The sequence below is a fragment of the Arachis hypogaea genome, chromosome 17 (genome assembly GCF_003086295.3).
Source record: "Arachis hypogaea cultivar Tifrunner chromosome 17, arahy.Tifrunner.gnm2.J5K5, whole genome shotgun sequence".
Taxonomy (NCBI): Eukaryota; Viridiplantae; Streptophyta; class Magnoliopsida; order Fabales; family Fabaceae; genus Arachis; species Arachis hypogaea.
In genome coordinates, this window is record NC_092052.1 from 13216096 (window position 1) to 13235717 (window position 19622).

The 19622-nt window shown below is 35.5% G+C and overlaps 1 protein-coding gene across 8 annotated transcripts; it reads left to right on the forward strand.

Annotated features, from left to right (window-relative positions):
• The first annotated feature begins 1828 nt into the window (after positions 1-1828).
• On the forward strand, positions 1829-4589 carry LOC112766006 (ribulose bisphosphate carboxylase/oxygenase activase 1, chloroplastic). 8 transcript variants are annotated; one of them, XM_072223803.1, is made up of 7 exons: positions 1829-2188; positions 2497-2828; positions 2995-3097; positions 3183-3268; positions 3456-3928; positions 4004-4289; positions 4360-4589. In XM_072223803.1, coding segments are annotated over exons 1-7 (1326 nt in total). In that variant the 5' UTR covers positions 1829-2143; the 3' UTR covers positions 4361-4589. The 8 variants fall into 8 exon arrangements, with proteins under 8 accessions (XP_072079904.1, XP_025667643.1, XP_072079908.1 ...); XM_025811858.2 differs by having other exon boundaries at positions 4004-4285; XM_072223807.1 differs by having other exon boundaries at positions 2059-2301; positions 2466-2828; positions 4004-4285.
• Positions 4590-19622: the final 15033 nt, after the last annotated feature.

Here is a 19622-nt window from a genome sequence, read left to right on the forward strand (position 1 = left end):
CAGACTGGACCATGTTAGATATCTTTAAAATAAGTCAAGACACACAAACCATTAACAAACGGATCAATAAAAGTATGAAATTAAGTTAGTAAGACTTCAAACATAATGCCAAATCTAAGCAATAAAGCAAGCAGCTAAGTGAATGTACCAAGACGGCAAGACTCCAGGAGGTAGTAGCCAACAACAGTGCGACACTACTCAGCAGGCAGTAGGGACAAATAGACTCAAGAGGGTGGAGAATGAAGAGGTGCGAGACGTTGGCAGCAGTAGTGCTAGCAAGAGTGGCGGTAGTAACTCTAGAGCAGAGAAAGAAAATTGAGAAAATGGAAGAAGGATGGGTCAAAATTAATATTGTAATAGGGACAACTAGCCTTTATTATTTAGAACTACTAAGGGTGTGTTTAGTTTGTATTTTAATTTTCAGTATTTTTTATTCTTTGGATTTTGTAAAGGAAAAAGTGAAAATAATAAAAACAATAAAATTCTGTTTTCTGTTTTCACCTTCTGCTTTTACTTTTTCCTTCACACAAAATTTAGAAAACAAAAAATAGAAACGCACACCATACGTACCCTAAGTAACTTTGCGAGCACTTGCCCCACTACTTAAAGAGAAAATTTGTCTCTCCAAACAACTCTCTCTTCTATATCCAATGTTATATTTATTTTACATAGATTTTATGTTTTATAAATCCATAAATAAATGTGTCAATTTACTATCATGTTGGATAAACAATTTAATTTAAATTTTTTAAAAAATAAATTTAAAAGATAAAATTTATATTAAAAAAATCTATAAATAAATTATTTTGTATTTAATTTTTTAAACATAAAAATATTTATTTTAAAAAAAATAGTAAACAAATTTTTATTATAAAAAAATTATTTTTAAATTTTTTATAAATACTTTAAATAAAATTTTAAAAAATTATAAATTAATTTTAAAAATTATACCAAATATTAATATTATGACTTTTTATCAACTAAAAGTAAAAAAAAATTGGAGTGAATGGTCAAATTAATCTCTGAAATATCACCCGTTCTCCAAATTAATTTCTATAAGATTTTTTTAATCAAATTTTTCTTTTAAAGAAATTAAATTAGTCTTGTTAGTCCTTCCGTCACTTTGTTTGTTGATGATGTCAAAATTTGCTAATGTGATACGTTAAGTGGCACCCCAACATACACCTAGAAGTCTTAATTGACTATTAACATGATTAATTTATGAAATTAGATAAAATTAATCCTAAATTGAGAGATTCCAATGCTTCAAGTTTTTTCCACCATTAGGTTTTGATTTGATATAATTTCATAAACTTATTATGTTAATAGTCAATAAAGATTTCTAGGTGTGTGTTGGAACGTCACTTAATGTGTCACATTAGTAAATTTTGACACCATCAACAAACAAAATGAAAAGACTAACATAATTAATTTAAAATTTTTTAAGAACGAATTTGATTAAAAAAATTTTTGAAGACCAATTTAAAAAACAAATGATCTTTTAAAGGCTAATTTCATCGTTTACTCAAAAAAAAAAAAAAATCGCTTCTAAATCTTTGCAAACGGAGCCTTAATATACTATACTAGCTAGATAATAATCAACAATTCATTTACGGTCTTCATTCAATTACATGCCCATTTCTTACAAGATAGTTTAATGAAATTGAAAATTGAATCATTTGGCTTATACGAGTCACAAATTAAATTTGGCACCTCACATTTTTTGTTTAAGTTGACCAAGTTGAAATAAGTATTTGTAGCGACTTTATCATCTTGTGGAAGAAATTAGACACAAGCCATAGGATTGAGCATGAAGAGATGGATTATTGCTCCTATTTTGTGTGGTAGTAAACTCTCCTCATTATTGGTGGATCAGGAAATGGCTCATATTCCAGCCAAAGAATATCTGTCTCATAAGGGTAACATATTATATCTTGGAGGCAACATATGTCTGCCACGTGGCTTAAAAACTAATCTTCACTGTGTGGATGTTAAGGATTCTACAACCAATCTTGAAAAATATTCTTTTATATTCTTTTCTCTAAACTCAACTTAGCCACTATAATAAGTCTTTATAGTGTTCATTATTTTCTCTGTAGCAAGTGCAATTACTCTTTGCTGCTACAAGAACTATAACACAGCCATGGCTGCTTCAGTTTCAACCATAGGAGCTGTCAAAGGAACTCCAGTATGATATTTTTATCTTACTTTGTTACTTTCAATTAATTCTATTCACTCAATTTATCACTTCTAGTTTTAAACTATGTATAAGATTAAGATAGTAATTGGGTTGGATGCAGTGTGAATTAGTAATCAGTTATATTATAGATACCAAATTAGAAAAATAATGATCAAGCGGACTATGGATACATACATATCATTAATTTGTGAGTTATCAATATATCTAGATGCCATTCATGATTTCTTGTATAGTTAAAAAAACTTGATTAGAGTTTTGAATATAGTAGTAACTCTTAATGTAATTTCACATTGCAGGTGAGTTTGAATGGTTCTGGAGCTGTGGCTTCATCAGTTCCCAGTTCATCAGCTTTCTTTGGAAGCAGCTTGAAGAAGGTTACATCAAGAATCCCCAGCAACAGCAAGGTTTCCTCTGGAAGCTTCAAGATTGTGGCGGCTGTCGATGAGGACAAGGACAAGCAGACAGATCAGGACAGATGGAGAGGGTTGGCCTATGATATTTCAGATGACCAGCAAGACATCACAAGAGGGAAGGGTATGGTTGATCCTCTCTTCCAAGCTCCAATGGATACTGGCACTCACTATGCAGTCATGAGCTCCTATGAATACCTCAGTACCGGGCTCAAAACGTGAGTCAAAGATCAATAAATTTTATGGCACATTCAGATAATGAATAATGTTATCTGAACATAATCAATGACACGATGTGCTAACATGTTAGAGGTTATGTACAAATAACATTACTCTTTTTTCTTCGAACCTAAAGAATGACGATGGAGTGGAGTTTGATTTTAGGTACATGGACAACACGAAGGACGGATTTTACATTGCTCCTGCTTTTATGGACAAGCTTGTTGTCCATATCAGCAAGAACTTCATGACTCTGCCCAATATCAAGGCATGTTAACTTTTATTAACTTATTGTTGGTTAAAATATGTTAGTTCTTTTAGTTGATATATATACTTCTTCATGATTTAAACAGGTTCCTCTCATTCTTGGTATCTGGGGAGGCAAAGGTCAGGGAAAATCTTTCCAATGTGAGCTTGTGTTTGCCAAGATGGGAATCAAGTGAGTTAGTTATTACTACATCATCAGCATCACAGTCACAAATATAAAATATATATTAAAATATAAAATATATAATAAAAATAAGTTAAACAATATATGTATTTATAGATAATTGGTGTAATATACTAGTGTAATATACTACTTACATGTTGAGTATATGGTGCATATGTTGTGAATGACATGACAGCCCGATCATGATGAGTGCCGGAGAACTTGAAAGCGGAAACGCCGGAGAGCCAGCAAAGCTGATAAGGCAACGGTACCGCGAAGCAGCGGACATAATCAAGAAAGGAAAGATGTGCTGCCTCTTCATCAACGATCTAGACGCAGGAGCAGGTCGTATGGGTGGAACTACGCAGTACACGGTGAACAACCAGATGGTGAACGCCACCCTGATGAACATCGCCGATAACCCCACGAATGTTCAGCTCCCAGGGATGTACAACAAAGAAGAGAATCCTCGAGTTCCCATCGTGGTCACCGGTAACGATTTCTCCACCCTCTATGCTCCCTTGATTCGTGACGGCCGTATGGAGAAGTTCTACTGGGCGCCAACGAGAGAGGACAGGATTGGTGTCTGCACCGGAATCTTCCGTACCGACAATGTTCCTCCTGAGGACATTGTTAAACTTGTGGACACTTTCCCCGGCCAATCTATTGGTAACTTGATCTTCTTCCCTAAACTTAATGTTGAAATTTCGAGGCAATAGTGGTGAGTTAATGTTGGGAATGCAGATTTCTTTGGAGCACTGAGGGCTAGAGTGTACGATGACGAAGTGAGGAAGTGGGTATCTGGTGTTGGAGTTGATGGAGTTGGGAAGAAGCTAGTGAACTCAAAGGAAGGACCACCAACGTTCGAGCAACCAAAGATGACATTGGCAAAGTTGTTGGAGTACGGCAACATGCTTGTCCAAGAGCAAGAGAATGTCAAGAGAGTCCAATTGGCTGACAAGTATTTGAACGAGGCTGCTCTTGGCGATGCCAACCAAGATGCTATTAAGAGTGGCTCTTTCTACGGTTAGTACCCAAAATCTTCTCTTAATAATGTGCTTGTCACATAAAATAATTTAATAAAAAAAAAATGTATGCAGGGAAAGCAGCGCAACAAATTGGTGTTCCTGTCCCCGAAGGATGCACTGATCCAAATGCTTCAAACTTCGACCCAACCGCTAGAAGTGATGATGGAACCTGCCTATACACATTCTAAGTTTACGAATCGGAGAGAAATGCAAAGATTTGGATAATCAAATAACTTTGTTGTTATATTGTTAATCTACTGCATGGATCATTATCCTCTAATAATAATAATAGTTTTGGGTTATTATTGTGCATCATGCATATCAAATCAAATTCCTCCGATCCCTCTCTCTATCTCTATCTATATAAAATTTCCGAGCTAAAATTCATATACAGGAATTAAGAACAAGTATTTCTTTATCTACTAATGGCCTTCTTGGAGTCACGAATTGCAAGCTGCGAAGTGCAAATTCCCTTGGTTTAATTTTTTGGAAAATAGACTCAGAAGACATACGGCTCAAAAGTCTTGTTCATACTATACGTAGACAGAGACATGACTACATGAGGACCAAGTACAAAATAGAAAAATACACAAAATAAGTATTCCTAGCAGCAACATGTCAGATCTCCTCTTCCTTTGTTTTTCTTTTTTTGTTCAAGAACAAATCTCTTCTCTGACTGATGTGAGAGAGGCTGAAGCTAATGCTTGTTTTTTGAGCTTGGGTTTGGCCCTACAGAGTAGTTTTCTGGACATTTAGATCGAGGCAGACAATATTAAAGACACATATGGTATCAATAATTATCTTGAACTGAAATGTAGTCCAACTAGATAATATAGATCTTTCAAGACCAAAAAAAAAAAGATAATATGGGTCTTTTATAAATTAGTACTACTACATGTCCAAAAAATAAATAAATAAATAAATTAGTAGTACTAATATTTACCTTTAAAAAAATATATATACATTAATATCTGGGTAAAAAACCATTATAAGTCAATGCCATCTAGAATTGACGTATATAAGCCAAACTGAAAATCGTTTCAGTAATACGCCAGATGCTATATTTATATAATTCGAACCAGTATGGTTCGAACTGCATATGATAGTAATTCGAACCTGGGCAGTTCGAATTACCAGTTGATTGTTCTTCATAAATCGAACCAGGTTGGTTCGAACTAAGAATGCACCTAATTCGAACAAGGTTAGTTCGAACGCATTTTCAAGTAATTCAAATTTGACTATTAAAATATTAATAATTTATTAAAAAAATTTTATTAAAAAATTTATTAAAAAAATTAATAATTAAAAAATTAAAAAAATATAATTTATTTCATACATTAAAAAAAAGCTAACAAAATATTTAATTACGAGACTTCTTTAAAATATTTGTGATCTATCAAAAAATATTTAGGCAAGCGACCACCATAACATATTATAACACAATTACTTCTATAAATATTACTGCTCTGTGTATACTTGCTTTTGGCTATTTCTGATAACTTATCAATCACAGAGAGCATATATGAGGGAAGTAACATTCTAAAATTGGGGGAAAGTACATCAAATCCAGATTCAAGATTCATCAAAATGAAGTAATCGTATTTTATTTATTTATATCTATTATGATTTTTTTTATTTTAAAAATTTTTACCAAACAAAATTTTTATTTTTTGTGCTTATTAAAAATTATTTATTTTTTATTTAATTTACTAAACATAAGTGTTATAATTTTTAAAAATATATTTTTTAAAATTTAAATTTGATAAGTTATTTTCGACAATAAAAATTTTAACAAATTGGTAATTAAAAAGTCCTAATAATATTTTACTAGAATTTCTATACAAGCATGAAATAATTATTGTGTTAGAATTCAGGAGAGGAGGTTAAAAAAGTAATATTATATATGAAGTTGTGTGTTACATGATACGAGAGTTAAACTATATATAGAAATATTAAAAACTAATCTCATAAATATTTATCTATTAATTACTAACCACTACTAACTCTCAACTAGTTATTATTACTCTAATATCACCCCTTAAACTCAAATGGCAACTTAAGTTTGAAACTTATTTAAAACAATGTAATAAGAAAAACAACAAAATTTGATAGAACGAATGCAGACGAAATTGTCAGAACAGAGCACAGATGGAATTGACGAAACAAAAACACAGATGAAACTACCAAAAAAGCGCAAATGAAACAGCTAGAGAAAGTACAGACGAAATTATCGGAACTAAGGTAGCACAGACGAAACTGCTGGAAAATTGGCGTACTGCCAAAAAATTGCCGAACAAATGGCAAACTGCTGAATAAGTGGCAAACTAATGAAAAGGTGGCAAATTGTCAGAAAGATAACAAACTATCAGAAAATGACAAAAAAAGACATCTAATTTTTCCATAAAAATATGTAAATGTCCCACAAAGATGAAAAATAATAAGATTGGAGCAAAAATTGTAAAAACGGATGATAAAATCGAAAAAAGGACACTAAAATAGTTAAAGAGGGGTCCCCAAGATTGGCACATCACCAATCACGTCAGTAGACATGTCACTTACCACGTCTGTAGCCTACTGACACGTGATAGCACGTGAGTGGTTAATGAAGCTGTATCAGCGACGGAGTAAGTCCAAGTTAACGCATGTTTAACATTGATGCGAGTCTAGTCGAGGCGCTGGTCAAAAGCGGGTTGGAATAATGGGTGAAAAATGTTGAATGTTGATCTGTCATCGGTTAGGTAAAGAAACATCAAAATAAAGACAAAAAAAAAAGGAGAGAAAAAATACATGAAAAAGAAGAATACTTGAAAAGGAAAGCACGGTGATTTCATCGAAAATAAAATTTATTATTTTCAAGAAAAATACCATAACTTTAATACCATGCTAGAACTCAATAGAGGAGATTAAAAAAATACTATTATACATGAAGTTATATGTTACATGATACAAAAACTAAACTAAATATAGAAATAGATTTTTTTTACTTAAATAAATTAAAGAATAGCTAACTTTACATGAATTCCTAAATGAATTTTCAACACACAAATCTCCTCTTCCTATATTTATATAAATTGTCTTCGGATATTGTACTTTATGTTAATTCATTAACCATGGTTAAGACGATTTATGCTTAGAATTTCTTTCAAAAAATGAGCACAAAGAGATGGAACTATTTAATGAAATCATCTAATTCTTTGTCTGCTTTCTAAAAACATGTTTCAGAACTAAACATATTTACCAAATATAAATTGAAATATTTATGTTTTTCAAAAAAACAAACACCTTTGTCAAATAAAAAAAAATAGTATACAACACACTAAAAATTAACTATTAAATCAATTATTTTATTAAAGATATATTTTATACAAATAATTAATTTAATAACTGATATTTTGTATATTCATAGCATAATTATTACCAAATTTAGCTTAAATGTATTCTACAATATCTATTTATTAATGATTACAAATTGATTTAAATGTATCATATTTTATAACAAAAGAGAAAGAAAATAAAATATAAAAACTTAAACTATTTCCAATGTTAATTACTCTATCCTTTGTCAAATCTGTAAAGTCTTTGAAATGAAAAATATTTCTTTTTAAAAATATCCTGTAAAATTTTTATAAATTTAATTTTTATATATTTTATTCTTACTACAACAAGAAAAGTCTATAATATAAATTGATATAAACATCTATAGATGTAGATATTATGTAGCTATATTATTTAGTTGATATATGTCCCAATTGATTGTTACATTTTTCAGAAGTAGCGTAAAGTGGATCAAAACAACCAAGAGGTTGTCCGTAGATTTATCTCTTTTTTATTGGAATTGATGGGATAGTAATAATGTGTTTTTTTTTTTATATTGGGTCAATTACAAAATTACTTATTTTTCGGAATTAGACCTCATAGTTCTTTCATTTTAGTAGTGGCTATTCTTTTATTTTTCTTTTAAAAAAATACAAAATAAATCCATTAAACTCAATATTAAATCTTTATCTGTATTTATTCTACTTAAGAATTTTTATAATACACATATAATATTATAGTTTTTCATAAAACCAAATCTATTATTTGTGAAAATAATAACGGTATATTTAAATACGAGTTTTTTTGTTAATTCTAACATATTTAACTTTATCATATATATATATATATATATATATATATATATATATATATATATATATATATATATATATATATATATATATATATTTGTGAGAAAAGAGGGTGTCTAAGACCTAAAAAGACAGGAAAAAAACAAAACAAAAAATTAAGCACTTCTTTTCTTAAAGACACCACTAACATCTAAAGACATAACAAAATAAATATTAGAAAATGAAGCATAAAAAATATACAGGCCATGGAGAAGATCATACCCCTTTTGGCAAGGATGTCTGCTACATTGTTAGCCTCGCAAAGAGTATGCTTCCAATCAACAGTTAGGATGACGATTTTTAAGTATCCTTATGTCTTCTAAGAGACTTGCACAAGATTGAGAAGCAGAAAAACTACCTTGTATCATAGAAATGGCTATAACAGAATCAAATTCCACAATAATATAATGCATATCATTAGCAATAGCGATTTGTAACCCTTTAATTACTCCCCAGAACTCGACGTGAATGATTGAGCAGCTTCTTAAGTTGCACGAAAAACTCTTAATAAATCTACTAAGAGCTTGTTTCGGTGAGCTTCTAAAAAAAGATATTTTTTCGAGTTATCTTTTTTGAAAGATCTTATAGAAAAGTAAAAGTAATTTTATGTTTGGGTATCTCATGCAAAAATATCTTTTTATTTATCAATTATGTTTGGGTATAACAATATAAAAGTACTTTTTTGTTTATTTATTACATGAAAAACATCTTTTTTTAAGAGAAAAATATCTTTTAAAAAAAGATGTAAATTACAGCTTTTCAAAAAAGATGTTTTTTTTATTTTTCTAGTACTATTACTTTTACTATTAAAAATTTGTCAAACACGCTAAAAAATAAAAAAAAAAAATTTTTTTATCAAAATAATAGTGCCCAAACAAGCACTAAGATGATCTTGAAAAATTCTTACACAAAATGCGTTGTTATTGCTGGAATAAAACGATCCATCCACATTTAGTTTAACATATTCATCAGAGGGAGCAATCCACTTGATCAGGTACTCAGAAGAATTTTTACCATTATGCAAAGAGAGATTAAGCCTTTGTGTACTAGAACTCGAACATTAATGAACCCCAATGATTCAATGGTGGAGATATCCTTTCTTTCAAAGACAAATTTGTTTCAACAGTACCACAGGGTTGAAAGAGAAACTCCAAAAGTACATGGCCAACTATTCCATTGAGAGAGATTGTTGATAATCCAATTACGGAGATCAAGACTGAAGGATTCTGGCGGTGCGACATGTTGAAAAAGATGATGCCAAACTCTTTTTGCAAGAGGGAAGTCTCAAAAAATATGCAATGCAGATTCTTCATGATGATTGCATTTCGGACAAGATGTAATAGATGTAAGATGGCATCTTCATCTCTCAACATTTGTGAGAATGGAGTTGTTTGCCACTAGCCAGATGAAACTACGGATCCTTTTCGACTCTTTTCATTTCCAGGCCAAGATAAAGATTTGATCAAGAAGGGTGGAGTTCTCTTCCAAGACTTGGTATGCAAATTTTAAGCTAAAGGAGACATCCAAAGAAGAAGCCTAGGCAATATGGTTGTTGTCCTTCCAGGAGGACGGAAGGGCCAGCGGTAAGATCCTACCAACCATGCTATTCAGGAGCCATTCTTTAAGCCTCTTCTCATCCTAATTACCTGAAACATCAAGAAAATATGTTAGAAGAAAGTTTTCCTCAACTGGGTTTATTACCTTAGTTGCACAAACCCTGAGTTTCCATGATTTGGAACCCAAGGATAATTTCAAAAGCTGATGTGGTTGCCACTGTTAATGCGCCATATAACGTTTCACTCCACATCATTCCAGGATGAACAAACTCCTTTCCACAGGTTTGACTCGTTCCTCCTTATATTAACAATATGACCTTCCCATAATTGTACTTTGATCTTAATACCCTCACCTAAAGGCAATTTCTTTTCTTTATTAATCTCCATTCAATCTTCATCATTAAAGCATGGTTGAGATCTTTAGTATGGCGAATACCCAGTCCCTTACTGATTTAGGCTCTTTGAGCTTCCTCTAGCTTACTAGGTGAGTCTTCTTAACATGTTTCGTATCACCCCACATGAAATTCTTACATTTACGATCAATCATATTATAAGTAATATTTGGTAATACAGCAGTTTGCATAGAATAAATAGGGATGGAATAGAAAATAGATTTCACCAGATAGGGGTGTCAAAAATTTTTAAGAGGTGGGATCCCTGCGGGACCGCCCCGAATGGGGCCCCAATGGTGGGGAATTTTTCCCGTGGGGATGGGGAGCGAAATTCCCCCGATACAGGTGCGGAGATCCGAGCGGGGATCCCCGCCCCATTCCCGATAATTCTCCGAATATTTGAACTTACTTAATAACCTTTACTTTATTTCTAATATAAGGGTTCTTTTAGTAATTTCACTCATTGAAAAACCCTAACCCTATTGTTCAAGATTTTATTTTATGAACTATGATTTGCTATGTTATATTCCTGGACTTATAATCTTGGATAATATATATTCGTGTATTTGTAATAATATTTTGTAATTTATTTTTTGATTTTTTGATATTTTTTATTATAATTTCCATATGAATGTTAAACATAGGGAGATGGGAAATGGGGCCCTGCGGGGAACGGAGATGGGGACAATTATTCTCCCATGGCGGAGAACAGAATGGGGACGGGGATTAATTCTGGGGGCGGGGATGGGGAGCAGGGAGGCATCCCCTGCCCCCGCCCCGCCCCATTGACATCCCTATCACCAGGGTTATTCTTCCTGCCAGGAAAAGAGAAGAAGCTTTCCAATTACTAAGTCTTGTGTTGAGCTTTTGGATGATCTCATGATACGTATTCTTGGTGACTCTAGAACGGAGAAGGAGGACACCAAGATACTTGCCCAAATCATTTGTCCTAGGAAACCCGAGAGCCTCACTAATACCAGTTCTGACATTATTACCCATGTTATTCAAGAACACGAGTTTTGTCTTTGTTCATTTTCTGGCCCGAGCTATCACAAAAGGCATCAAGGACCTTGTTAATCACGTCCTCTTGTTCCATGCTTGCTTCCGCAAAAAGAATTAGATCATTAATGAAACAGAGATGAGAGAGATTGGGGACATCCCTGCTGAGCTTGATGGGCTTCCAAAAATTATGGTTAACAGCTTCCATAATCAGTTGGGATAAGCGTTCCATGCATAAGACAAAGATATAAGGGAAATGGGGTCCCCTGTCGAATGCCTTTAGTAGGGGTAAATTCTTCCAAAGTCTCCCTCTTCCAGAGAACTCTCATTTTTACCATGGAAATACAAGTACACACAAGCTCAATAAAATTGTTAGGCAGGCCAATGTTTGTGAGAGTATCTCTAACAAAACTCTATTTTAGCTTGTCGTAAGCTTTCTCAAGATTAATCTTGATCGCCATCTGTAACATTCTACCACACTAAGCTTTACGCTTAAGTCGTAAAACGAATGTGGTGTGGTATTACGACCTCTAAAATAAAATGAGTACATATAATAGCAGAAGAATTATAATATGCTAGGAGCCTTGAAGAAAAGAGAAAAATAAAAATCGCACAATAAAGGCGCAACGCTCAAGGAACGAGTTAACTTACGTGCTAAGAAAACCATAACTATCAAACATAAGCTAACAGAAGTGGGAATAGAGTGCCAAAGATACAAAATATCAAGCTCCTAACTCAGCCTGCGAAGTCAAGACTGGCCGGAGAATATTTACACACATATATACAAACATATCCAAAACCCAAAAGTACATATACACAATCCTGCCTCTCCATAAACCTCTAAGAGGATCAAAAAGAATAAGTCATGCGGAGAGAAAACTAAGTACATATATATACATCATAGCATAACAAAATATCCCAGTAACCACTCCGCTTCAAGAGTCCAGACGCCTAACGAGATGCCTCTCGACCTGCATCTAAAAAATAACAACATAGTATGGAATGAGAACCGGAGGTTCTCAGTATGGTAAAGGTGCCACACACATAATATATAAGGTCCTGGGAATACCAGAGGCAATCCTAGAACACCGACACTCAGATTATAGAGCTTAAAGTATTAAACAGAAGCCATAAAGGGTGGTTCTCTAAAAATATTTAATCCTAACTTAACTTAACCTTAAATCTAAATCCCATACTGCCATTCCTCCATACCTCCAACTCCATCATGCATTTTCATAGACAACTAAACAGACAAAGGCAAACACAAGAAGGTTACAAGTACTGCAGATAACAAATATACATTTAGCATGGCAAATACAGATAGGCACACCCAATTAGAGCACAAGCAAGTAATTCAAGTAATATGCATATGATGCATGCCTGTCCTATGGCTGATGAGGCTCATCTGTCGGTTATCCAGCCAACCCGACAAGTCTGAATTGTACTTAGACTGTCCCCCGACGTGCATCTCCAAGAGTCTATGCATAGTTTTTTCTCAAATAATCAATAATACTCAATGGGGGTAACATTCTCGGGAATTTATATAGTGCCCGGTCACACACTTACGTCGTAGGGTCAACAGAGTATCGAGTTTTCAATCTGGTACACGTGGTGGCAAGCCACGGCACTTAATCCAGGGAATCTCGTATCTCAGATTATTCAAATTCATAAGCCATATAAGTAATTCAATTATAATTCATCAATATCAACATCATTCTCAATCGCATTTCATTCATCATCATACATCAATCATATTCAATCCTTATCCTTCATTATCACACCTCCCATTCCGTCCATCAATAGTTCCAATTCAAAACATAAGTCATTCTTTTCTAAATGAATCAAACTTAAAACATGCTCATTTTCTTAATAACTCAAAATCAAACCATATAACCTTTGAATCTAAATCTTTCTAAATAATCATATAACAAAATCTCTAATCTCTAATTTTTATAAAATTTCAGCAGCATCTCCTCTAAAACTCGGACTTTGCCACCCTGTTCGGGTCCAAACCTGTATTCTTTTCAATTCAACATTTCCTTCCTCATTATCATAACAATCTCCACAAAAAATCTACCTCAGATCAACAATTAAACTCATACAATATTCAAATCCAACAACCAAAATTCAACTAAGAGTCATAGTTCACAAATCCTAGGCTTTTAACACAAAATACCTCAAATCAATAATTCATCGAATCGTTAATTAATCAACAAGCACCAAACCAACCATGTTCATCAACAATAACATTCAACTATAATTCTCTCCAAATTAACATAACAACATTCACCATCCAAAATTAATAACTAATTATCCAATAAACTTCAACCAATTATATTCATCGACAAATTACTAAATATTAAATATACACCTGCATTCCAACTTATCCTATGGTCATCTAGCCTAAGTTTTCACAGAACATTATATATTAAATGCAAGAAACCTAAACCATACCTTAGCCGATTTCCACGTAACGACCAAAGCTATTTATTCAAAACCAAGACAACCCCTCAAAACTCAACTAATCCGCTTCCTCCAAGTTCCAGTATTCACAATTTCAAGCTCCAATTATTTATTTTCAACCTAATACACATTCCTAATACATATATACCCAATTTAATACTCAAAGCTCGAATTTAATGAAAATAAAATAGAATTATTGTATCCTCACCTTACCCAAGCTTCACATAAGCAAGAGTGAACGTTTCTCTCAAGCTAAATGGATCCTAAAACATCAGAAATCAAAGAAATTCAATATTCCCACTTAAAATTTGAAAATTGGGGGAAAAGAGGGCTGAGAGTGATTAAACAAGTTACCAGTGAAATTGTTCCAGTAGAAATGTAGAGCTCGACGTGGTGGACACGTGGCCGCAAACGGTGCGGCGATTGGAGCTCGGACGGAGAAGTTACGGGGATCGGAAATTAACGTGAGGGTTACGGGAATGTTTCTCGTTTCTCTTCTCCCTGGAAGCTGAAAGCTTCGTTGCTGCAGTAATGAGGGAGAAGACAAAGCTGGGTTCATTTAATAGGGCTGGTCCGGTTGAACCGACAGCCCGGTTCGAGTCCGGTTCAACCGGTTTGGTACTTTCGATCCAAACTTGGACCGTTTTCTTCAAAATTAGTGTCAAAATTTTCGTTTCGATGAGCTCTACCCTAATTTAATATAATATTCACATTTCTAATCCTCCTTATTAAAAATTAATTTATTGACTAATTATCTACTAATTTAATCGGGGTTTACATTCTACCCACCTAACAAAGAATTTTGCCCTCAAAATTCAAATCTAGTTACCTGAAAAGAGATGTGGATAGTCCTTTCGCATATCTGATTCGAGCTCCCAGGTATGTTCCTCGATACCAGCTCGACTCCAAGCTACTTTTACCAATGATACTTCCCTTCCTCGTAATCGTTTAACGCTGGTGTCATCAATTCTTACCGGAATTACCGGAAGTGTTAGATCTTCTCTTACTTGGATTGGTTCTGGTTCCAGAACATGACTTGCGTTAGGAGTATACTTTCGAAGCTGTGATACATGAAATACATCGTGCAAATTCGAAAGGTACGGTGGTAAGGCAATTTTATAAGCCACTGGTCCAATTCTCTTCAGAATCTCAAATGGTCCAATATAACGGGGATTCAGTTTCTTGGTCTTAATAGCTCTTCCCACGCCAGTGGTTGGTGTAACTTTCAGAAAGACATGCTCCCCTTCCTCAAATTCCAAAGGCTTTCACCTCTGATCAGCATAACTTTTCTGGCGGCTCTGGGCTATAAGCATTCGACTACGAATCTTCTTTATCTGTTCAGTAGTTTCAGCTATCATCTCAGGCCCTAATAAACTCCTTTCTCCAGTTTCATACCAACACAATGGAGACTGACATTTCCTGCCATACAGAGCCTCATATGGAGCCATTCTGATGCTCGCATGATAGCTATTATTATAAGCAAACTCTACTAATGGCATATACCGATCCCAGCTCGCCGGCTGGTCTAAAACACAAGCCCTTAGCATATCCTCCAAGGTCTGAATAGTTCTCTCTGATTGACCATTTGTCTGAGGGTGATACGCAGTACTCAAGCTTAACTGAGTCCCAAATGCACGCTGAAAAGCTCCCCAGAACCTTGATGTGAAGCGAGGATCCCTGTCAGATATAATGGTAGAAGGCACGCCATGCAACCTGACAATCTCTTTGATATACATTCGAGCTAATTCCTCCATTGTGCAACTTATTCGGATAGGAAGAAAGTGAGCTGATTTTGTTAGTCGATCCACAACCACCCAAATAGCGTCACAACCAGATCGGGTTCTAGGCAAACCTATCACAAAATCCATTGCAATACTCTCCCATTTCCATTGTGGAATCTCCAAAGGCTGAAGGGTCCCTGATGGTCTCTGATGCTCAATCTTAACCTTCTGACACGTTAAACATTTAAATACATACAATGCCACATCATTCTTCATGCCTGGCCACCAGAACATCGCTTTCAGATCCTGATACATTTTAGTGCTCCCTGGGTGGATTGAAAACCCGCTCTTATGAGCTTCCTTTAAGATTCTCTGTCGCAGGTCTCCAATATCTGGCACAATAATCCGGTTCTTAAACCTCCACAAACCATCCTGTCCTTCTGACACTCTTCACTGTTTCCCCTGTTCGACTGCTGGTAATACCTTACGTAACGCTTCACTGTCTCGATGAGCCTTCAGAAGTTCTGATTTAAAATCACTTGAAATTTGCAACTGACTCAAACACAGGATTCCAGATTCTTCTCTAACTCCCAAATTCAAACCTTGGAATGCCTTCAGTAACTCTTCCTCCCGTAGCATCATCCAAGCTGCATATAAAGACTTCCGACTCAAAGCGTCCGCCACAACGTTCGCTTTTCCTGGATGATAATTCAATTCAAAATCATAATCTTTCAGAAGCTCCATCCACCTCCTCTGACGCATATTCAACTCTTTCTGCTCAAAAAGATACTTCAAACTCTTATGGTCTGAGAAAACAAGAAACTTAACACCATAGAGATAGTGCCTCCAAATCTTTAAAGCAAACACAACAGCAGCAAGTTCCAAATCATGTGTCGGATAGTTCATTTCATGCGGCCTTAATTGCCGTGAGGCGTATGCTACAACATTCTGGTGTTGCATCAGAACACACCCCAAACCTTTCAGAGATGCATCACAATACACTTCAAACGGTTCACTTGGTTCAGGTAATACCAATACAGGTGCAGTAGTCAACTTGTGCTTCAATGCCTGGAAACTCTCTTCACATTCCGGAGTCCAGATAAAAGGTGTGTCCTTCCTAGTCAACTTAGTTAAAGGTAAGGCGAGCTGTGAAAATCCTTTAATGAATCTGCGATAATACCCCGCCAAACCTAAAAAACTCCTGATCTCTGTCACTGAAGTTGGTCGCTCCCAATTCATCACTGCTTCCACCTTAGCAGGATCCACAGCTATCCCCTGCTTACTCACCACGTGGCCGAGAAACTTCACTTCACTCTTCCAAAACTCACATTTAGATAACTTAGCATATAACTTCCTATCTCTCAGAATTTGTAGCACAGTTCGCAAGTGATCAGCATGCTCCTCTTCAGTCTTAGAATAAACAAGAATGTCATCAATGAAGACAATAACAAACTTGTCCAGATACGGTCGAAAAATCCTGTTCATATAATCCATAAATACTGCCGGGGCATTAGTTAACCCGAAAGACATCACTGTATACTCATAATGACCATAACGGGTTCTGAAAGCAGTTTTCGGAATATCCTCGTCTCTAACCCTTATCTGATGATATCCGGATCGCAGGTCAATCTTAGAAAACACACCAGCACCCTGTAACTGATCCATTAGATCATCGATTCTAGGCAACGGATATTTATTCTTCACAGTGATCTTATTCAATTGCCGATAATCGACACATAGCCGCATACTCCCATCCTTCTTCTTTACCAGTAACACTGGTGCTCCCCACGGAGAAACACTTGGTCGGATAAAATGCTTACCCAACAGATCTTCCAGCTGAGCCTTCAGTTCAGCCATTTCTAAAGGCGACATCCTATAAGGAGTAATTGAAATTGGACCGGATCCAGGTACTAACTCAATTGTAAATTCAACCTCTCGGTTAGGTGGGAATTCATTAATATCATCCGGAAACACATCTGAAAATTCACATACAACCGGAATCTGCTCTAAACTCTGATCATCACCTGATACTCTCGCAGTTAATAACATAATACCCTGACATTCGGTTCCAGAACAGTTTACTATCATAGAATTCAAATAGTAACTATTCACCACAACCGGTGCTTCTGACCCTTCCGGCATAAACTGTACTGACTTTTCAGAACAATCAAGTAAAACATGATTCTTGAATAACCAATCCAATCCCAAAATGAGATCAAGACCAGTCATAGGCAAACAAATCAAATCATGCACAAATTCACGCTGTTGTACTCGAAAGGGAACTTGTGGACATTCTATCCTAGTCACCATAGCTTCATGAGTAGCATTATATACTTTCAAATCATAACCTAGAACCACCATTCTCAATCCTAATTCATGGGCCTTTTCAAATGCAATAAATGAATGAGACGCTCCTGAATCAAATAAAGCATTTAAGATTTTACCAGCCATTTCACAATTACCTCTAATCAGTGTCTCAGATCCCTCAGCACCAATGGTAGAAGTGGTGTATACTCTCCCCGGCTGCTGCACTCTACCAGTCTCATACTTCTTCTTCTCCGGGCAATTGGTAGCCATATGCCCGGGCTGTCCACAAGAATAGCATACTCCAAGTCTGAATCTGCACGGAACTCCAGGGTGATACCTTCCGCACTTCTGACAATTCAGATCTTGCTGTGGCTGCTTCCCAAACCTTTTTCCTTGACTAGCATTGGTATTCGGCCTTCTGTAATTACCTTGACCCTGAGTCTGCTGCGAAACAAAACCTCCACGTTTGAAATTCCTACCTCTCGGAGCAAAGTTCCTCCCTGAAGGCCTCAGAAAAGGCACCCTCAAACTCCCTTTCTCTGCTGCCGCCTTCCTCACACAATCCTCAGCCACCCTACTCTTATTCACCAATTCAGAAAATACCCTGATCTCCATTGGGGCAACGAAGCTCAGAATATCGCTCCGAAGACCTCCCTCATATTTAATACATTTCCATTCAGCAAAATCTTCAGGCGCACCTTGACAGATACGAGAAAAGCGACATAACTCCTCAAATTTACTGGTATACTCAGCAACAGTCATCTGTCCCTGCTTTAACTGCATTAATTCAAGTTCCTTGGTATTTCTGGCTGAATTAGGAAAATATTTCTTATAGAACTCTGTCTGGAAAACCTCCCAAGGAATCGCAGCACCATTAGGATGCAGGATACGTCGTGTTCCCTGCCACCAATATTGAGCTTCACCTTGCAGCTGATAAGTTCCAAATTCAACCCATTGCTCTTCAGGAACCTGTTGGGCCTGCAACGCCCTTTCCATAGCCTGAATCCAGTTATCTGCATCAGTGGGATTTGAGGTTCCCCTAAAAGTCGGAGGGCGAACTTTCAGAAATGTGGCAAGTGTCATAGGACCATCCTCATCATTATTATTCCCATAATTACCCTGATTTATCTGATTACCCAATGCCTCGGCTGTTGCCTGCATAGCTGCAGCCATATTTCCCAGGGCAGCCATAAAGTCTACTGGATCAGTCCCTATGGGAGCAGGAGTAACGGTGCCTGTCCTACCTCTACCTCGCCTGCGACCGCGTCCGCGAGTCGACATCTGGTCCCTATATACACCAAACAAGTGATATTAAGTTGATCAGTCTCAATATCGCAGGTCTAATGCTTTAAGTTCCAAATGCATGCTCACAAACGTTTATGCCACATATATCAATCAGATATCCTAATAGCACATAAACACATATACAGAGAATACACAAAAGCACAATCAGTCCGTCTTTCAGGCTCTATAGCAACGAACTGCTCTGATACCATAATGTAACACCCTACCACACTAAGCTTTACGCTTAAGTCGTAAAACGAATGTGGTGTGGTATTACGACCTCTAAAATAAAATGAGTACATATAATAGCAGAAGAATTATAATATGCTAGGAGCCTTGAAGAAAAGGGGAAAATAAAAATCGCACAATAAAGGCGCAACGCTCAAGGAACGAGTTAACTTACGTGCTAAGAAAACCATAACTATCAAACATAAGCTAACAGAAGTG

What these genes read in the sequence shown, in the direction of transcription:
- LOC112766006 (XM_025811858.2), top strand. Translation starts at nt 2,144, where the DNA reads ATGGCTGCTTCAGTTTCAACCATAGGAGCTGTCAAAGGAACTCCA. An exon ending in GAGCTGTCAAAGGAACTCCA is followed by an intron (nt 2,189 to 2,496) that starts GTATGATATTTT and finishes TTCACATTGCAG; the next exon opens with GTGAGTTTGAATGGTTCTGG. An exon ending in TTTCCCCGGCCAATCTATTG is followed by an intron (nt 3,929 to 4,003) that starts GTAACTTGATCT and finishes TTGGGAATGCAG; the next exon opens with ATTTCTTTGGAGCACTGAGG.